The sequence below is a fragment of the Equus caballus genome, chromosome 21, assembly GCF_041296265.1.
Source record: "Equus caballus isolate H_3958 breed thoroughbred chromosome 21, TB-T2T, whole genome shotgun sequence".
Lineage (NCBI taxonomy): Eukaryota > Metazoa > Chordata > Mammalia > Perissodactyla > Equidae > Equus > Equus caballus.
In genome coordinates this window covers 14,764,087-14,784,614 of record NC_091704.1, presented here as the reverse complement: position 1 = coordinate 14,784,614, position 20,528 = coordinate 14,764,087, and the positions used below count along the sequence as shown (strand labels likewise).

Here is a 20,528-nt window from a genome sequence, read left to right as displayed (position 1 = left end):
GCTGTGGACACGTGTGTATGTGTATTCATTTCAGCCCCTTTTCAGTCCTTTGCATTCACTTCCTCCTTCCTTACTGATCTTTTCTGTGATCACTTCCCAAATAAATTACTTGCACTCAAATCCTTGCCCTAGGGTCAGCTCCTCAAAACACCAAAACGAAGTGGGCAGGGGACAGTAACACACTAGCAACACAGGGAGCGGTCCAGAGCGCCGCGCCCCATCACATGGACTCTTAGAGCAGTCCTTGCAGGTGTCCTATCGTTGCCTCCACCTTCCAGACAACTCAAGCCCAGTCCCCCAATTCAAGGGAGTCGGGAGCTGGCTGAGACCCCCTGACCCCACCAAAGGCCAAGCTCAGTCACCCTTACTTTGGTGGCCCATGGATCTCAGATGACACTAAGGAGATTCCTGAACATGGCTGGGTCCTGCCCTCATCTCTCCTCCCACTCAGCCCTATCAGCCAAGAATTCCTTCTGTGTCCCTGCCTCCTTGAGTAATATGGCAAAAAGAACTGGCACTCCAGACCCTCACCTGAGTCCGCCATCCCCACCCGCCCCACCCCCACTAAGGCTCCTCCCCCAGCCCATGCCCAACCACATCATCTGTGCAGAAGGGGCCAAGTTTCTATTGGTGACCACACCCCGGGAGAACAGCTGGATGGGCCGTCAGCAAATTGGGAAAGCCCCATTGGGATGGTCTGACTTACAAGGCAGTTGACATGACCACTCAGTAGGAGGGCTACTATCAAAAAAGAGAAAGACAAGAAGTGTAGGTAAGGATGGGAAACATCGAAACTCTCAGGCATAGCGGGTGGGAATGCAAAGTGGTGCAGCCATGTCGTGGAAAGCAGCATGGTTGTACCTCAACAAAAACGAAACGTCCCAGTGGTCCCACTTCTGGGCATTTACCCAAAATAACTGAAAGCAGGGACTCTAACAGACATCTGCACACTCGTGCTCATAGCAGCCTTGGTCACAGTGGCCAAAAAGGTGGAAGCAACCCAGGTGTCCATGGATGGATGAAGAGATAAACACAATGTGGTCCATCCACACAGTAGAATATTATTCAGCCTTAAAAAGGAAGGAAATTCTGACCCATGCTACAACATGGATGAACCTTGAGGACATTATGCTAAGTGAAAGAAACCAGTCGTAAAAGGGACAAATACTGTGTGATTCCGCTTATAGGAAGTACCTGGAAGAGTCAGATTCATAGAGACGGAAAGGAGAAAGGTGGATGCCAACGACTGGGGGAGGGGGAGTTTTTGTTGAATGGGGACAGGTTCAGCTGGGGAAGATGGAAAAAGTTCTGGAGATGGATGGCAGTGATGGTTGCACGACAGTGTGGATATACTTAATGCCACTGAACTGTACACTTAAGAATGGTTAAAATGGTAAATTTTATGTTATGTATATTTTAGCACAATTAAAAATCTTTTTAGGGCCAGCCCCAGTGGCCTAGTGGTTAAGTTCGGACCGCTCCGTTTCGGTGGCCCAGGATCAGTTCCTGGGCGTGGACCTACACCACTCATCAGAGGCCATGCTGTGGCAGCAGCTCACATACAAAATAGAGGAAGACTGGCACAGATGTTAGCTCAGGGCGAATCTTCCTCAGGGAAAAAAAAAATCTTTTTAAATATACAGACTACCTGGTGTAGGCGATATGCCCTCTGGAAGGCCTGAGTAGGGGTGGGGGTTGGGAGGAAGGACCCTCCCAGAACGAAGCATGGAGAGCTCCACGTCACAAGTCCCAGGAAAATGCTCGGAGCCAGGGCTCTGGTGTGCCTCTGGGCTGCCTCCCCCACAGGCAGCTGCAGGTGACACACTCCACAGGAAGTCGCTGTGGGCACTCATTTCTTCACCAATTTAACAGTGGGTAATAATTCTCCCCAGCAATGCCCAGGAAGCCCACCAGTGATTACCAGAAAGAACCGTGGCCGTCATCTAAATGCTGCCACCTGCCAGGACTCTCACCAAGTGTTCGTGCATTTCTCCAGCATTCAGGCTGCAAATCGGTTTTGAGCCCCTGCCATGCATGTGATGCTCTTCTGGGCATGAGGATGTAACGATGAGCAGGACAGACATGGCCCTGGTGTTTAGGGGAGGTGACCACCAGCAGACATGCTAGAACACCACGTAAAGCTTACGTGTCATGAGAGAGGTAAAGCAGGGCAGGGGGGCACTGAATATTGCCCTCTCAGTGACACCACGTCCTAATCGCTGGCCCCTGGGGATGTGACCTTGTATGGCACAGTCTTTGCAGGTGGGATTAAGTTAAGGATGTAGAGATGGAAACATTATCCTGGATATCCAGGGGGTCCAAACTGGAGTCACAAGAGTCCTTATAAGAGAGAGGTCGAGGGAGATTTGACACACAGAGGGAAGAAGGCCACGTGAAGACGGAGGCAGAGATTGGAGGAATGCAGCCACAAGCCAGGGATGCCTGGAGCCCCCAGAAGCTGGAAGAGGCAGGGAGGGTCCTCTCCTAGAGCCACGGAGGGAGCGCAGCCCCATCAACACCTGGGTTCAGACTTCTGGCCTCCAGAACTGGGAGAGAACAAGTTTGAGCTGTTTCAAGCCGCCCAGTTCATGGTAATTTGCTCCGGCAGCCACAGGACACTAATATCGCGAGAGAGAGGATGGAGAGCAGTTCTTCTAGATGGAGTGGCCCAGGAGGCCTAAATGAAGTGAAGAACCCCACACACACTCACACACACAAACAGTCCATAAGCACTGGCTTCGAATCCTTACTCCTCCACTGAGGCTGTGTGGCCTGGGCCTCAGTTTCCCCATCTGAATCTGGGGGTGGCAGTAAAAGATGATCTCTGGCTCTACCCTGGTGTGACCCTTCCTGCCTGTGGCCTGCGAGGAGTCACATCGTGGCAGGCCCAAGACTCCCAGGGGGAAAGTAACATATTCAGCCAGCGGGGGCCACATGGGTCACCTCTAATCCTGGCTCCCATCCAGCCACCACAGTCACCTTTCTGAAGGTCTGTCACTCCCCTGCTCTAACACCTTCCAGGGCTCCCCACTGCCCTCAGCCTGGCATCCAAAGCCTTTCAGGAGGTGAGCACTGCCTATCCTCCACTTCAGCCTCGAGGATCCCCTTCTCGGTCTGTTTCGGACCCCTCTTTCTTCACCCAGTTTGTAACTGTTGGGGTTCCTTAGAGCTCGGTCCTGGGTCCTCCCCTCCTCTCCCTCTGGATTCACTTCCTGGGGATCTCACCCCATCCCACGGCTTCCAGGACCCTTGCTCAGCAGCCTCCCATGTCTGGACCCAACAGGTCCAGCCACATCCTGGATATCCCCCAGGGGCAGACCCCAGACCTCAGATGCACCTCACATCCTTCCTCCCCCTTTCTCTCAGGTCCAGTCTGTTGCCAGGTCCTGACGGCCATCTATCCTAAACATCTTTCACATTCATCCATTTCTCTCCATCCCTATCATCCAACCCATGTCAGGTCACCACAGTGGGAGCCTCTCCTGTTGGTCTCCCCAGCCCCATCCTCTGCCCCCAGCAAGGCCTTCTCCAGAATGCCTCCATTCTGCTGCCAGAGGAGTCTTCCAAAAATTAAATCAGATCATGACCTTCCCCTGCTCAAAATCCTCCTGTGGCTCCCATTACACTCTGAACACAGTTCAGATTCCTTTCCATGGACCACAATGGCCTGTGTGGCCTGGTCCCTGCTGACCCCTCCAATCCTGTCCCCCACTCTCTCCTCCTCACTCACTCAACTCCGGCCACAGGCCAAGTTCATTCCCACCTCAGAGCCTTTGCACATGCTGTTCTCTCTGTTCAGCATGCCTTTCCCCCAGCTCTGCCCGTGCCGGCTCCCCCTCATCCTCCAGTCCCAGCTCTGCCTCGACAGTCTGCTTTCACCACAATCAGCCACCTCCCTTCCCTGGCTCTCAGGAGAATTGTTGAGCACCTGCTGTATGCAGCGGCTTTCACAATCATTCCTTTCATCTTTCCAGCAGCCCTCGGAGGGGCTGGGGGACTTCCCAGCGGAGTCGCAGTGAGAGCCCCACCCCACCCAGGGAAAGCCCAGCTGATATCCCGCAAAGGAAATGTCTTACCGAAGGATTGAAATGGGAAGGAACCGGAGCGAGCCCCAGAAAAGGGGTCCCTGCCCCAAGCGGGTGGGTACACGGCGGGCAGGGGTGAGGGCGGGGAGGGGAGTTCTGAAGCACTGGGCCCACCTCGCTGCCCCACTCTGCCACCGCGCGCTGCCGCCTTCCCCATGACGGACGCCCGGCTCTGCTCCAGCAGAAAGAGCACGTGCTCTGGGCCCCCACCTGGGCCTCACCCCAGGAGCCGCGGGCCTCATCTACAAAGCGGGAATAATAGCAAGAGGCCCTTCGGGGCTGCTGGGGGAGCTCTGGAAACGTGCACGAGGCATCCTCTGCTTCTGCAGCTGGGCTTCTCCTGCCCCAACAAGAGCACTTCTGTCCAACCCCCCCCAAAGAAGGTGCTACAAAAAGCCGTGAGGTGGTGCAGATCCATGGGAAGCAGTCTGGCAGTTCCTCATAAAGGTAAATACAGAACGACCACATGACCGGCAATTCCCCTCCTACATGTAGACCTCAAAGAGTGGAAACCAGGGAACCAAACAGATGCTTGTGTACACACATTCATAGCAGCACTGTTCACAATTGCCAAGAGATGGAAACAACCCAAATGTCCATCCACTAATGAGTGGGTAAATACAATGTGGTATATCCATACAATGGAATACTATTCAGCCAAGAAAAGGAAGGAAGTTCTGATACAATATGGATGAACCTTGAAAATATACTGAGTGAAAGAAGGAAGACACAGAAGGCCACGCAGTGCACGACCCCATTTATATGAAAAGTCCAGAACAGGCAAATCCAGAGACAGACAGCAGATTAGTGGGTGCCAGGGCTGGGGGAGGGGGATGGGGGGGATGGGGAGTGACGGCTCGTGGGTATAGGGTTTCCTTTTGGGGTGATGGGAATGTTCTGGAACTAGACAGCGGTGGTGGTTACAAAACATTGTAAACATACTAGATGCCACTGAATTGTTCACTTTAAAATAGTTATTTTATGGGCCCGGCCCTGTGGCTGAGTGGTTAAAGTTCTGCATCCTCCACTTTGGCGGTCTGGGTTTGCGGGTTCGGATCCTGGGCATGGACCTACTCCACTCATCAGCCATGCTGTGGAGGCGTCCCACATACAAAATAGAGGAGGACTGGCACAGATGGCAGCTCAGGGCTGGTCTTCCTCAAGCAAAAAAAAGAGGATTAGCAATGGATGTTAGCTCAAGGTGAATCTTCCTCAGGAAAAGAAAAATAGTTATTTCACCTCAATTAAAAAATTGGAAAAAAAATGCTTTGAGACCTCATGAGAAATTTATCCTGGAGGCTGCCTCTGGGAGGGGCCTAGAAGAACTGGGGGCAAGAGTGGAAAGGAGATGTAACTCTCCCTCCCCACCCTTGGGGACCTTCTGATTTTGTATCCCATGAGCATACGCTGCCCATTCAAAAATGTTGTAATTAACTCTAAAAATTAATTAGTCGACTGTACAATGCAAAGAGTGAACCCCAAGGTAAACTATGGACTTCAGTTAATAATAACGTGTCTATATTGTAACAAACGAACCACACTAATAATAATGCAAGATATTAATAACAGGGAAAACGGTGGGGAATTGAGGGGGTGGATTGGAACTCTGTACTTTCTGCACAATTTTTCTGTAAACCTAAAACTGCTCCAAAAAATAAAGTCTATTAAAAATTAATTACTTGGGGGGCTGGCCCAGTGGCGCAGTGGTTAGGTTGGCATGTAATGGAGAAAGGAAAGTCATATGGGATCTCTATTTTTAATTTTTTGGGAGGTCTCCATAGTGTTTTCCACAGTGGCTGCACCAGTTTGCATGCCCACCAGCAGTGTATGAGGGTTCCTTTTTCCGCACAACCTCTCCAACACTTGCTATTTTTGTTTTGGTTATTTTAGCCATTCTAACGTGTGTAAGGTGATATCTTAGTGTAGTTTTGATTTGCATTTCCCTGATGATCAGCGATGATGAACGTCTTTTCATGTGCCTATTGGCCATCCATATATCTTCTTTGGAGAAATGTCTGTTCATGTCTCCTGCCCATTTTTTATCAGGTTGTTTGATTTTTTTGTTGTTGAGTTGTGTGAGTTCTTAACATATTATGGAGATTAATCCTTTGTTGGATATTTGGTTTGCAAGTATTTTTTTTCCCATTTGGTGGGTTGTGTTTTTGTTTCAATCCTGTTTTCCCTTGGGGAAGGCCCAACTTTTGTCACAAGTCCCAGGAGATAGACAAGAAGAGATTGATACACTATTAAATGAAAAAGATACAGAGCAGTATTTGTAGTATATAATGTGCCATTTTATAACTTTTTTTAAGATGCAAAAACATAACTCTGGAAGGATACATGAAAAACAACAACCTCAGCAAACTATAAAGAGGGGAAATGAGTGGTGTTGGGCCACAGGGACGGTGTTTTGTAGTTTTCTAATATTGAACCAGTTAACTGTATCAGCTATTAAAAATTCAAATCACCACACAACAAGAAGGGAGTGAAAGAAAAAGAATTCAGCCCCGTTACCAGATCTTCAATGCTTATAATTTTTTTTCTGGGGGACTCTCATGTTTTCTAAGTGTAAAATCACTCTCTACCAAAAGTGACATGTTTATCCCCACATTTTGAATTGCACTACGCTCCTTTTTTCCCTTGTCTAATTGCATTAGCTTGTATCTCTAGCACGGTGATAAATAAGAGCAAAACATTGGAGCTGTTTCTTTCATTTCTTAATAATTCCTTTGCCTTTTGATTTTACTTTCTTGCCATAAAAATTATTTTATTTTATGCAAATTTGAAAACCATTTTATGGTTGGCTTTTGGGTGTTGTGTTTTGCTCAGAAAAGCTTTAAAAAATATCTAGCTGATGTTCTCAGTCTGGCACTTGTGTAATATTTCTTTTCTTTCAAACCACAGTATTGAGATGTGATTGACATACAAAAAGCTGTTCACATTTAATGTACACAACTTAGTGAGTTTGGAGATGTGTGATCCATCTGGAATTTATCCTGTTATAGGAGTGAGGGTCAGAGGAAGGTGGAGAGAGGCTCTAACGGGGCAGGAGGAGGGCTGAGGGGTCTCTGTTTTGGCTCCCTGGATAATTGTTCGGGGGTTTCCTTAGGGACGACCTGACCCAGTTGCCCTTCCTGACCATGTGCATCAAGGAGAGTCTGCGGTTGCATCCCCCAGTGACAATGGTCTCCCGCTGCTGCACCCAGGACATTGTGCTCCCGGATGGCCGGGTCATCCCCAAAGGTGCCCTCAACGTCAAGGGGAAGAGCATCCTGGGCAGGAAAAGGGGCCCGTCGGCCAGCGGGGGACCTCTTCCTGACCGGCCCCTCGTCTCCCACAGGTGTTATCTGCCTCATCAGCATTTTCGGGACCCACCACAACCCATCCGTGTGGCCAGACCCTGAGGTGCTGCCTCCCCCCACTCTCATCCTTGTCTGCTCCCCTAAGGGGACCCAGGGGAGGGCGCAGGGTTCTGACCTGACAAATGAGACATCACCTCCCCCCATCATACACACGTCTGACTCTCCAAGGCTGGAGGTCCTGGGAGAACCCACCCAGCAGCCCTGTCTTGGCCTCGCCCCCAGGTTTATGATCCCTTTCGCTTCGACCCAGAAAACACCAAGGAGAGGTCACCTCTGGCCTTTATTCCCTTCTCAGCGGGGCCCAGGTGAGGACGGCAGGCATCTGAGGTGGGGATGTGGTGATGGGGGCGGGGGTCTGGGATTGAGATCCCAACATGACTGTGAGGGCGGGAAAAGGGGAAAAGTGAAGATGGGCAGAGTTCCAGCTCTCCTTCCCCCCTGCCCCGGAGGTTATGGGTAATGGTCTGGGGCCTGGGGTCCTCGGTGTGCTCAGAGCCCCTGCCCCCTGTCTGCTGGTCTGAGCTCGGGCTGCAGGCTGGGCCAGGCTCAGGGGATGTGCAAGCCCTGGCGGAGGCCCAGGCTTCTCTCTGCCTGCGGGCAGGGATGGAGGTCTCTGGACAGGTTCCAGGCGCGATGGTTCGGGCATGGGGGTCCCGGGACAGGTTCCGGCGCGATGGTGCGGGGATGAGGGTCCCGGGCGCCGTCGAGCCCCCACTCCCGCCGCAGGAACTGCATCGGGCAGACGTTCGCCATGACGGAGATGAAGGTGGTCCTGGCGCTCACGCTGCTGCGCTTCCGCGTCCTGCCGGCCGGGGAGGAGCCGCGCCGGAAGCCGGAGCTGATCCTGCGCGCCGAGGGCGGACTGTGGCTGCGGGTGGAGCCGCTGAGCGCGGGCCCCCAGTGACCCGCGGCCTCCCGACCCGGGAGCCACCCCGACCCCACACCTCACTGTGCAGATTCCCAGGAATAAATCTGTGCTGTCACCTCTGCCCCAGCCTATCGGGAGCCAGCAGGGGGCGGTGTTGGCTGCGGGGGATGGGGAGGGGACGTGGTGGGTGGAGGCGGGGCGGTGTCTCTGAGGCCGATGCCCTGCCTGCCTCTCCCGCTGACCACAGGGACCCACGCCGCTCAAGGGTTCTTCTAGAAACCAACGAGGGACTTCATCCTGTGGGCAGTAGGGAGCTGTGGGAGGTGTCTGAGCAGGAGGGGGCCAGGGTGGAGGACGGACGTAAGGGGCACTTTTGAGGCTCTGAGTCACGGAGGAGAACCTGTGCTCTGAGCACTCTGACCTCGGTTCCATCTCCTAATATACCCAATCTTTCCTCACCTCAGAACCCTTCGCTGTGTATCTGTGGTTACTGTGTTACTGTCTTGACTTGAACATGACAAGCCGGATGCTTTATAGTGTGTTGTGTTGTCTGTCCCTGTTGCAGTGTCTGCTGTTTTTGCTGGTTTTCACTCCTAGGGTCAGTGTTCTTGTGTGCCTGGTTACCACTGCCGGGGTAGTGGCTGCCATATTTGAAATAATATCCATCGAATTTGAAGGAGGCAGCTTTCTGTAAGAGGAATCCTAGGAGCCGTGCTGGGTGAGGATGAAGTTAAATGAAGTTCAAGGCTCATGGTGCCCAAGGCCACCAGGAAGATTAAAGTCAAGCCGCAGTGACACTTGCAGGCTCCTCCTCTTCCATTTGCTGTCATGCTGAGGGTGGAGCTTTGTGAGGTCTCCACCAACGTGAGGAGCGCTCCCCTCCTGGCCTCTCCCTGGGCTCTGCCTTTTCTCTCCCCACCACGAGGACATCCAAACAGGGATTCACATTTTCTTGGCTGGAGAAATGCCTCCAGGGTAATAAAATGAACATGATGTTCATTTTATCTCTGGGTTTCTGTTTTCATTTGAGTAGTGTCTTCCTAATTCTTTACTGTCTTTTCAGGTCGTTATTCATTTAAGAAACTGGGAAGGTATCCAGCTTTGAGAGTTGTTTTTAGAAACCTGAAAGTTTAATCCAAGTAGCCTGGCTTTCCATTCATGGAAAACAGAAGTCTCAATTGGGATTTTAAGTGGTCGTGGTCCAGTTATGACTCCACTCTTGGATGTAGTAGGAATGGTGGTTGCCTTTAAGCGTATAGATTTCCAGGCCATAAGAGCCCAGAGCAGGTTAAGGGGAGTCCTGCACATCACCCAGACTCTGGACTCTGGGCTGAACGGAGGCAGCAGGTGGACTTTGGGTTTGACTCCCTTGGGATGTTGTGAGTGTGTTCCTTGTATAGGAAGCAGGGTACACACGGGATGTTTTGGTAGTCAACAGGACGGCCTGTTCGGGGACTGCTAATTGTGTATCAGGATACGCATTTTGCTCTCTTAGAATCCTTAGTTTTTAGGTATGTGCATGGCTGGCTGTAACACAAATCATACCTGAAGGCTTTTCTTGAAGGTAGACTGGTTAAAGAACTGTACCGTGTCCCATATGGAGAAGTCAAAGACTACATGGTAATTCCGGGAACCTTCTTGAAGAGACAGCTGAGATGCTCTCCCTGTCCAGTCTTCCCCTCTCCTCCTTCCTGTTGCGTGGACCATTGAGGTGGTGACTGGAGCTCCATCTTGGGTCACAAGGACAAGACTACTCTTTGGAGCAGGTGGAGCAGACACCTCGATGCCATCAGGGTCAAATGACCCTGGATCAACCACACCCTGGAGTTGTACTACCAACGTCACAATCTCAGTCTGCTCTTTAGCAGCTGTGTGGCTTGTGGAGAATTGTTTCTCTCTCTGAGCCTCAGTTCCTTTCCTCTGAAGTGTGGGCACTTTACCGCACTGCTGTGGAGAGTGAATAAGCAAGCATGTGCAGCATGACTGGGTCAATATCTGGTGGTGATCATCACTCACTGAGGGTTGCTTTCCTCCCTTTTGACCCTCTTTTTGTATCCCATCCTAAAATTTAAAATGTTTTAAAGTCGTGAAGCTTACATTTAAGTTTTGAGGAATGTGGCACCCAGATGTTGAAGAGACGTATGATTGGAAGATTCAGTGAGTCCAAAATATCCATAGTTATGTCTGAGAAATTACAAGGGCGTTCGATGTGAAGCTGGCCTGAAGCTAGGAAGTGAAAATGGTTTTTTCACTCAGAGGAGCATGACCCGGGCTTCATTTTAGTCTGGACATTCCAGGAAGCGGGGGTCGCGCTGGTCTGCAATAGGGAGAGGAATGTGGAGGGGATGGGAATGAGGCTGTTTCCTTCAGCACCTGGGACAGCGGCCGCCCCTGGACTGGCTCCTGTCAGGCTGTAGCGGGTCCGGGGGTACAGGGCACAAGTCTCAGAGCCTGTCAGGAGCCCACAGATCGAGGGCCTGGACTGGTTGGGTAAGAAGCACATGAAAAGTTGCTCAACATCACACCCACTAGGGAAATGCCAATCAATGCCACAATTGATACCACTTCACAACCACTAGGATGGCAAGAAAATAAAAAAGGGAAAATAACAAGTGTGGATGAGGATGTGGAGTGATTCGGACCCTCAGACACTGCTGGTGTGAATGTAAAATGGTGCAGCCATGAGGGAAAACCGTTTGTTGGTTCCTCTATAAATTTAACCTAGAATTACCATATGACCCACGCCCAGGTATATTCCCCAAAGAACTGAAAACAGGTGTTCAAACCAAAATTTGTACATGAAAGTCCACAGTGACACTATTCACAACTGCCAAAAGTTTGATTTTTGGGAAATAATCCAAATATTCATTAACAGATGAATGGTAAGCAAAATGTGGTTCATCCACACGAAGGAATATTGTTTGGTCATAAAAAGGAATGAAGCACCGACACATCCTACAACTGGGATGAACATTGAAAGCATGATGTTAAGTGAAAGGAGCCAGACACAAAAGGTCACATATTGTACAATTCCATTTATGTGAAATGTCCAGAATAGGCAAATCCATGGAGAGAGCAAGCAGATTGGTGTTCGTCAGGGGTTTGGGGGTGGGGGAATGCGGACTGACTGCTAATAGGGATGAGGCCTGGGTTTTGGTGATGAACATGTCTTGGAGCTCGATAGAAGAGGTGGTTGCACAACATTGTGAATGTCCTAAATGCACGGAATTGTGTGCTTTACAGGGGCTAAAATGGTGAATTTCATGTTATGCGAATTTTACCTCAACCAACACGCTGCTATTTTATCATATATCTATTTGTTAATCTGGTTTTTTAACTTAATAATATATTGTGAACCTCTTTCCATGACTTTACCTTATCTTTCCAACACATACAATCCTCATCTTGGGGACTTGAAGATCTTTAATTGTGAAGTGTTCAAGCCACTCTTTATTTTTTTTAATGGAATTATGTTAGAAAATAACTTAAAAGTTTGTCTCGCTTTGCAAGAATTCTCGTTATTCACATTGATGGCTTGAGATATTGCTATTGATTATATTGATCATAAACTGAGTTACTCTTAGTCAAATAACTTTTGGTGGAGAAATTTCATTGTTATAGCAATAGATATACATATATTCATGTAAGAGGTGGGTGTGCTTAAACACCTTTCATAGAACATATATGGCCTGGTGACTTTGCAGACAGCGACATTTTTGGTCCTATCAACAGAGGTAGACCTCTGAGAAGGGAAAAAGTGATGATACTCAGCTCCCCCACCTAAATGCTGATTTCATCCTCACAGCCATCTTATGAATCAGAGATTAACTCACTTGCTCAAGGTCACCCAGTGAGTGGTGGAGTAGGGGTGAATTTGATCAGCTTGGCATCAGAGGTATGCCCTAACCTGCAAAGCAAGTGATCTTTAAGGTGTGTGTCAGCCCTAGGTGCATCAGATCACCTGGGAACCACTCCAGGATTCCTAGATGAGACTCTGACAATGGTGTCTAAATTCTTGAATATAATAGTTTTGACATGCAATACATTCACTCACATAAAAAAATAAAATGCACAGTGAAAAATATTGGTTGTCCGTATGTCCTTTGTTTGCCAAGTTTCTTCTTCTTTTGGTAAACACTTTTCTTTCTGTATATCATTTCATAGTATATTTCTGCAAATAACATATGTGCTTAGTTACACCCGGCCTCATCTCAACATGGTATGTAAATTTGCAAATGTAAAATTTGCTCTACTTGGTGTGCAGTTCTGAGCTTAGAGAAACGCCTAGAGTCATATCACCATCTCTCCTGCAGTCACCCTTGAGAGTCAAAAGCCTCCTCTCATCCCCAGTCCCCCGCAACTACTGCTCAATTCTGCATCCCTATATTCTGGCTTCTTTCACTTAATGTAATGCATTTGCGATTCACCCATGTTGCATATGCCAATACTTTGTTTCTTTTTATTGCTAAGTAATATTCCATTGTATGGACGGGCTACTCTTTTTATCATGAGTTGGTGGACATGTGGATTGTTTTCCGTTTGTGGCTATTATGAATAAAACTACTGTGAATATTGTGTATAAGTGTTCATTGCTCATGGAATGGGATGGCTGGGTCATATTGTATGTGTATGTTTAACGTTAGAAGAAATGGCCAAACTGTGTCCAAAGTGTCTGTGTCATTTTAAAAAATGAAATGTAGTCAATTTTTCCAGCTTCATTGATATATAATTGACACATACCATTGTGTAAGTTTAAGGTGCACAATGTGTTAATTTGATGCATTTATAAATTGCAAAATGATTTTCACCATAGTATTGGCTACCACCTCCATTCAGTTACATAAATATCATTTCTTTTTTATGGTCAGAACATTTAAGATCTACTTTCTTACCAACATTCAAGTATATGATACAGTATTATTAGCTATAATCACCATTCTGTCCATTAGATCTGCAAACTTGTTAATTGTATAACTGGAAGTTTGCTCCCTTTGACCAATATCTCCCCATTTCCCCCACCCCTCAACCCTTAGTAATCACCACTCTACTGTTTCTCTGATTTGTCTTTCTTAGAGCCCACATATAATTGAGATGATAGCGTATTTGTTTTGCTCTATCTGACTTATCTCACTTAGCATAATGCCCTCAAGCTCCATCCAAATTGTTGCAAATGGTGGGTTTTTCTTCTTTCTCGTGGCTGAATAATATCCAGTGTATATATATATATATATATATATATATATGTATCCCACATCTTCTTTATCCATTGATGCACACTTGGCTTGTTTCTATATCTTGTCTACTGTGAATAATGCTACCATGTACATGGGAATGAAGATATCTCTACAAGATCCTGATTTCACTTCCTTTGGATATATACCCAAAAGTGGATCACATGGCAGTTCTGTTTTTAATTTTTTAACGAACATCCATACTTTTTCCCATAGGTGTCTGTATCATTTTCTATTCCTGTCAGTGACGTATGAGAGTTCTAGTTGGTCCATATACTCGTTGTCACTTGGTGGTGTCATTTTTCCCCCAGCCATCTTATCCTTATGAGTGTGCAATGATGTTTCACTGTCATTTTAGTTTGCATTTCCTTATGACAAACGATGTTGAACATCTGTTCATGGCTTATTTGCCATCCATATATCTTATTTGGTGAACTGCCTGTTCAAATCTTTTGCCCATTTATTTTCCTTGTGTTGTTTGCCTTCTTATCTTTGGGTTTGGAGAGTTCTTTATGTATTTTGCATACAAGTCTCTTGTCAGATGTGTGATTTGCAAGTCTTTATTCCTAGTCTGAGGCTGGTCTTTATATTATCTTAAGTTTCTTTCGCAGAGCAAAAATTTCAAGTTGTTTTAAAGTACAATTTATGAACTTTTTCTTTCTATGGATAAGGTTATGGTGTTATATATAAGAACTCTTTGTCTAAACCAAGGTCACAAAGATTCTCTCCTACTTTTTCCTCTAAAAGTTTCAGATTTTACATCATTTAGTCTTATGTTGCATACTAAGTTAAATTTTGAATAAGGTGCGAGGTATGAGTTGAATTTTTTGTTTTGCATGTGGACGCTCAATTGTTTCAGTATCATTTATTGAAAGGACAGTCTTGGAGTGATGTCAGCAGTGGAGTGAGTTGTCCCCTTTGTCTCTCCCCTCTAACTTACAACTAAATGGGCATCTGTTAACCAACAGAGGACTCCCTACACAGCACAGCAGGATGCCTGAGAGATCCATGCAGCTGCACCTCTGAAGGTGTGTGGACTGGACCCTGGGCAGCTGTGGAATTAGGGGAGCAGTCCCCATTCCCTGGTGGCAGCAATCCATGTTGTGGATCCTCACACAATGGCCAGTGCGACTGTGAGTGGAGGCGGGGTAGCCTGGCTCACAGAAGTGCCCACCCTGCTGGGGCAGCCTGGCCTGAAAATGCTCTCTGTTGAGTGGTGGCAGCTCAGCCCATGTGAAGGTGCCCCACCTGTGTGAGTGTGGCCCACCTGCCGAGTGTGGTGGCCTGGCCTGAGTGAAGACATCCTGCTGAGTGGTCATGACCTCAACTCTGTAAGTGCAGAGCTGCTTGCTGGCATAACCACAAGCAGACAGAGCAAGATAATAAAAAACAGCACCTTCCCTCCTCCCCAGTTGTGGCAGCGGGTATCTGTGACCAGAAGCAACATGAATCACAGCAGAACCAGTGACACAGCCCCCCAGTGCTGGCAACCCCGACTCCAGCTCCACCATCAGCAGAGGCTGTAAACAAGTCCCCAGGTCCCCTGGCCCCAGTGACAATGGCTTCTGTGAACCCAGCACCCCTGGCAAGGGTGCAACCAGCACCCCAAGACATCCCTGGAACAGCAGCACAGGTGGTGCCTGGGACTGCAGCATCCGAGCCTGTGGAGAGCCAGCGGAGGAACCTGAGACCCAGGTGATCAGAACCGAGTAACCAAAGCTGTACCAAATAAAGAAATATGGTTACTACCAGAAACATGCCAGCAGAGGATCAATTCATCAAGCACCATGAAGAACTTCAGTAACATGCAAAACAGAAGGAAAATGACAACTCTCCAGAAACCAAACCTGAAGTCACAAAAGGTTACAATCTGACTGACAGAGAATTCAAAACAGCTTGTCCTAAAGAACCTCAATGAGTTACAAGAAAGCTCAGAAAGACAATTCAATAAGCACAGGAATAAAATTAACAAACAGGAGTACTTTACCAAAGAGATTGAAGTTCTAAAAAAAGCCAAACAGAAATTCTGGATATGAGGAATACAAATAGTGAGATAAAAAATAATATAGAAAACATAAAAAATACAGCAGACCTTATGGAAGAGAGAGTTAGTGACCTTGAAGATAGAAACCTGGAAATGGTTCAGGTGGAGGAGGAGAGAAAACCAAGTTTTCCAAAGAAATGAAGAAATTCTTTGAGAAATATCTAACTCAATTAGGAAAAGCAACATAAGGATTATAGGTATCCCACAGGGAGAAGAAAGTGAGAAAGGAGCAGAGAGCTTGTTCAAAGAAATAATACTGAGAACTTCCCAAACCTGTGAAAGAAACTCAACTTACAAGTACATGAAGGCAATAGAATTCCTAATTACATCAATGCAAAAGCACCTTCTCCAAGGCATATAATATTAAAACTATCAAAAATGAATGACAAAGAAAAAATATTAAGGGCAGCAAGAGAGAAGAAAATAACCTACAAAGGAACCCCCATCAGGCTTTCAGTGGATTTCTCAGCAGAAACCTTAAGAAGTAGGAGAGAATGGAATGATATATTCAAAGTACTGAAAGACAGAAACTGTCAGCCAAGAATACTCTATCCAGCAAAACTATCCTTCAGATACAATGGAGAAATAAAGTCTTTCCCAGATAAACAAAAGCTAAGTGAGTTCATCACCACTAGACCTCCCCTACAAGAAATGGTGAAGGGAACCCTCCTACCTGAAACAAAAAGGCAAAGGTTTACAAAGCTTTGAGGAAGGAGATAAGGAGACAGACAAAGTCAGAAAACTGCAGCTCTCTATCAGAATAGGTTAGCAAACATTTAATTATAACATAAAAGATAAAGGGAAGAAAAACATAAAAAATGATTATAAACACTCCAATTTAGTAAAAAACTCCCAACACAAAAAAGAATAATTTGTCACAACAAAAACATAGAAGGAGAAGAGGAAATGAATGGAACCTGCCAGACTGATGGAGATAAGAGACTATCAGAAAATGGACTATCTCATCTACAAGATCTTTAAAAATTTTTTCTTGAGGAAGATTAGTCCTGAGCTAACATCTTCTGCCAATCCCCCTCTTTTTGCTGAGGAAGACTGGCCCTGAGCTAACATCCATGCGCATCTTCCTCTAGTTTATATGTGGGAAGCCTACCATAGCATGGCTTGCCAAGTGGTGCCATGTCTGCACCTGGGATCTGAACCGGTGAACTCCGGGCCACCAAAGCAGAATGTGTGCACTTAACCGCTACACCACTGGGCCAGCCCTTATGAGATCTTTTAGACAAACCTCATGGTAGCCACAATACGAAAAATCGGAGTAGAGTCACAAATCATGAATAAAGAGAAAACTGAGAAAACCATCACAGGAAACCACCAAACTGAAATGGCAGTCAGAAATACTTGGGAAAAGCAACAATGGAAATATAGAACGACTGCAAAATAAAAGATAAAAAGGCAGTATTAAGCCCTCATATATCAATAAACACTCTAAATGTAAATGGATTGAATTCTCTAATCAAAAGACACAGAGTGGCTGGATGGATTAAAAAACGAGACCCAACAATATGTTGCCTCCAGGAAAGACATCTCAGCTCTAAAGACAAACATACACTCAGAGTGAAGGGATGGAAGATGGTACTCTGAGACAATGGCAAGAAAAAGAAAGCAGATGTAGCTATACCTATATCAGACAAAGCAGACTTCCAGGTAAAAAGATAATGGGGGGTCTGGCCCCATGGCTGAGTGATTAAGTTTGCATGCTCCGCTTTGGCGGCCCAGGGTTTTGCAGGTTTGGGTCCTGGGTGTGGACATGGCACCACTCACCAGGCCACGTTGAAGTGGTGTCCCACATGCCACAACTAGAAGGACCCACAACTAAAATATGCAACTGTGGACTGTGGGGATTTGGGGAGAAAAATCAGAAAAAAAAGATAATGAGAAACAAAGATGGGCAGTATATAATGATAAAAGGGACATCGAACCAAAGAGACATAGCACTTATTAATGTATATGCACCTAACACAGGAGCACCAAAGTATATAAAGCAGCTATTAACAGACATAAAGGGAGAAATTGACAGTAACCCAATAGTAGTAGGGGACCTTAACACATATATTTGTTATATACGTATATAACATTCTATCCAAAACCAGCAGAATATACATTCTTCTCAAGTGCACATGGAACATTCTCACAGATAGACCATATGTTGGGAAACAAAGCAAGTCTCAATAAATTTAAGAAGATACAACTCATATCAAGCATCTCTTCTGGCAACAATGCTATGAAACTAGAAATAAACTACAAGAAAAAAGCTGGGAAAGTCACAAATATGTGGAGACTGAACAGCATGCTACTAAACAACCATTGATAAGTGAAGAAATCAAAGGAGAAATAAAAAATAGCTGGAGACAAATGAAAATGCAAACAACATACCAACTCTCATGGGATGTAGCAAAAGTGGTCATAAGAGGTAAATTCATAGCAATACAGGCCCACCTCACCAAACAAGAGAAATCTCAAATAAGTAATCCTAGCTTTACCTAAAAGGACTAGAAAAAGAAGAAAAAACAATGCTCAAAGTCAGTAGAAGGAGAGAAATAATAAAATCAGAGCAGAAATAAATGAACTAGAGGCCAACAAAACAGTAGAAAGGATGAACGAAACTAAGAGCTGGTTCTTTGAGAAGATAAACAAAATTGAACAACCCTCAGCCAGACTCACTAAGGGAAAAAGAGAGAAGACTCAAATAAACAAAGTAACTTGAAATCAGCAATTCCAAAGGTCCCATGCACCCCTATGTTCATCGCATCGTTATTTACAATAGCCAAGACGTGGAACCAAACTAAGTGCCCAGCAACTGATGATTGGATAAAGAAGATATGGTGTGTATATATATATATATATATATATATATACACAATGGAATACTACTCAGCCATAAAAAAGACAAAATCGTCCCATTTACAACAACATGGATGGACCTTGAAGGTATTATGTTAAGTGAAATAAGCCAGACAGAGAAAGACGAACTCTGTATGACTCCACTCATAGGTGGAAGTTAACATATAGACAAGGAGAACTGATCGGTGGTTACCAGGGGAAAGGGGGGGTGGTGGGAGGGCACAAAGGGTGAAGTGGTGTACCCACAACATGACTAACAATAACGTACAACTGAAATTTCACAAGGGTATAAACTATCATAATCTTAATTCTTGCAAAGCGAGACAAACTTTTAAGTTATTTTCTAACATAATTCCATTAAAAAAAATAAAGAGTGGCTTGAACACTTCACAATTAAAGATCTTCAAGTCCCCAAGATGAGGATTGTATGTGTTGGAAAGATAAGGTAAAGTCATGGAAAGAGGTTCACAATATATTATTAAGTTAAAAAACCAGATTAACAAATAGATATATGATAAAATAGCAGGGTGTTGGTTGAGGTAAAATTCGCATAACATGAAATTCACCATTTTAGCCCCTGTAAAGCACACAATTCCGTGCATTTAGGACATTCACAATGTTGTGCAACCACCTCTTCTATCGAGCTCCAAGACATGTTCATCACCAAAACCCAGGCCTCATCCCTATTAGCAGTCAGTCCGCATTCCCCCACCCCCAAGCCCCTGACGAACACCAATCTGCTTGCTCTCTCCATGGATTTGCCTATTCTGGACATTTCACATAAATGGAATTGTACAATATGTGACCTTTTGTGTCTGGCTCCTTTCACTTAACATCATGCTTTCAATGTTCATCCCAGTTGTAGGATGTGTCGGTGCTTCATTCCTTTATATGACCAAACAATATTCCTTCGTGTGGATGAACCACATTTTGCTTACCATTCATCTGTTAATGAATATTTGGATTATTTCCCAAAAATCAAACTTTTGGCAGTTGTGAATAGTGTCACTGTGGACTTTCATGTACAAATTTTGGTTTGAACACCTGTTTTCAGTTCTTTGGGGAATATACCTGGGCGTGGGTCATATGGTAATTCTAGGTTAAATTTATAGAGGAACCAACAAACGGTTTTCCCTCATGGCTGCACCATTTTACATTCACACCAGCAGTGTCTGAGGGTCCCAATCACTCCACATCCTCATCCACACTTGTTATTTCCCCTTTTTTATTTTCTTGCCATCCTAGTGGTTGTGAAGTGGTATCAACTGTGGCATTGATTGGCATTTCCCTAGTGGGTGTGATGTTGAGCAACTTTTCATGTGCTTCTTACCCAACCAGTCCAGGCCCTCGATCTGTGGGCTCCTGACAGGCTCTGAGACTTGTACCCTGTACCCCCGGACCCGCTACAGCCTGACAGGAGCCAGTCCAGGGACGGCCGCTGTGCCAGGTGCTGAAGGAAACAGCCTCATTCCCATCCCCTCCACATTCCTCTCCCTATTGCAGACCAGCGTGAACCCCGCTTCCTGGAATGTCCAGACTAAAATGAAGTCCGGGTCATGCTTCTCTGAGCGAAAAAACCATTTTCACTTCCTAGCTTCAGGCCAGCTTCACATCGAACGCCCTTGTAATTTCTCAGACATAACTATGGATATTTTGGACTCACTGAATCTTCCAATCATACGTCTCTTCAACATCTGGGTGCCACATTCCTCAAAACTTAAATGTAAGCTTCACGACTTTAAAACATTTTAAATTTTAGGATGGGATACAAAAAGAGGGTCGAAAGGGAGGAAAGTAACCCTCACTGAGTGCTGATGCCCACCAGATATTAACGCAGTCATGCTGTGTATGCCTGCTTATTCAGTCTCCACAGCAGTGTGGTAAAGTGCCTACACTTCACAGGAAAAGAACTGAGGCTCAGAGAGAGAAACAATTCTCCACAAGCCACACAGCTGCTAAAGAGCAGACTGAGATTGTGACGTTGGTAGTACAACTCCAGGGTGTGGTTGATCCAGGGTCATTTGACCCTGATGGCATCGAGGTGTCTGCTCCACCTGCTCCAAAGAGTAGTCTTGT

At 46.1% G+C, this 20,528-nt stretch overlaps 1 protein-coding gene across 1 annotated transcript; it reads left to right on the top strand.

Annotated features, from left to right (window-relative positions):
• Positions 1–7,154: 7,154 nt before the first annotated feature.
• On the top strand, positions 7,155–8,849 carry LOC138919762 (leukotriene-B4 omega-hydroxylase 3-like). Its single transcript, XM_070246058.1, has 4 exons — positions 7,155–7,328; positions 7,426–7,490; positions 7,670–7,752; positions 8,174–8,849. The coding sequence occupies exons 1-4, from the start codon at positions 7,226–7,228 to the stop codon at positions 8,349–8,351; spliced, it is 429 nt and encodes a 142-aa protein (XP_070102159.1). The 5' UTR covers positions 7,155–7,225; the 3' UTR covers positions 8,352–8,849.
• Positions 8,850–20,528: the final 11,679 nt, after the last annotated feature.

Excerpts from the sequence above, each read along its gene's own strand:
- LOC138919762 (XM_070246058.1), top strand. The coding sequence starts at position 7,226 with ATGTGCATCAAGGAGAGTCTGCGGTTGCATCCCCCAGTGACAATGGTC. Across the intron at positions 7,491-7,669 it reads CCGTGTGGCCAGACCCTGAG|GTTTATGATCCCTTTCGCTT; the intron begins GTGCTGCCTCCC and ends CCTCGCCCCCAG. Across the intron at positions 7,753-8,173 it reads CCCTTCTCAGCGGGGCCCAG|GAACTGCATCGGGCAGACGT; the intron begins GTGAGGACGGCA and ends CTCCCGCCGCAG.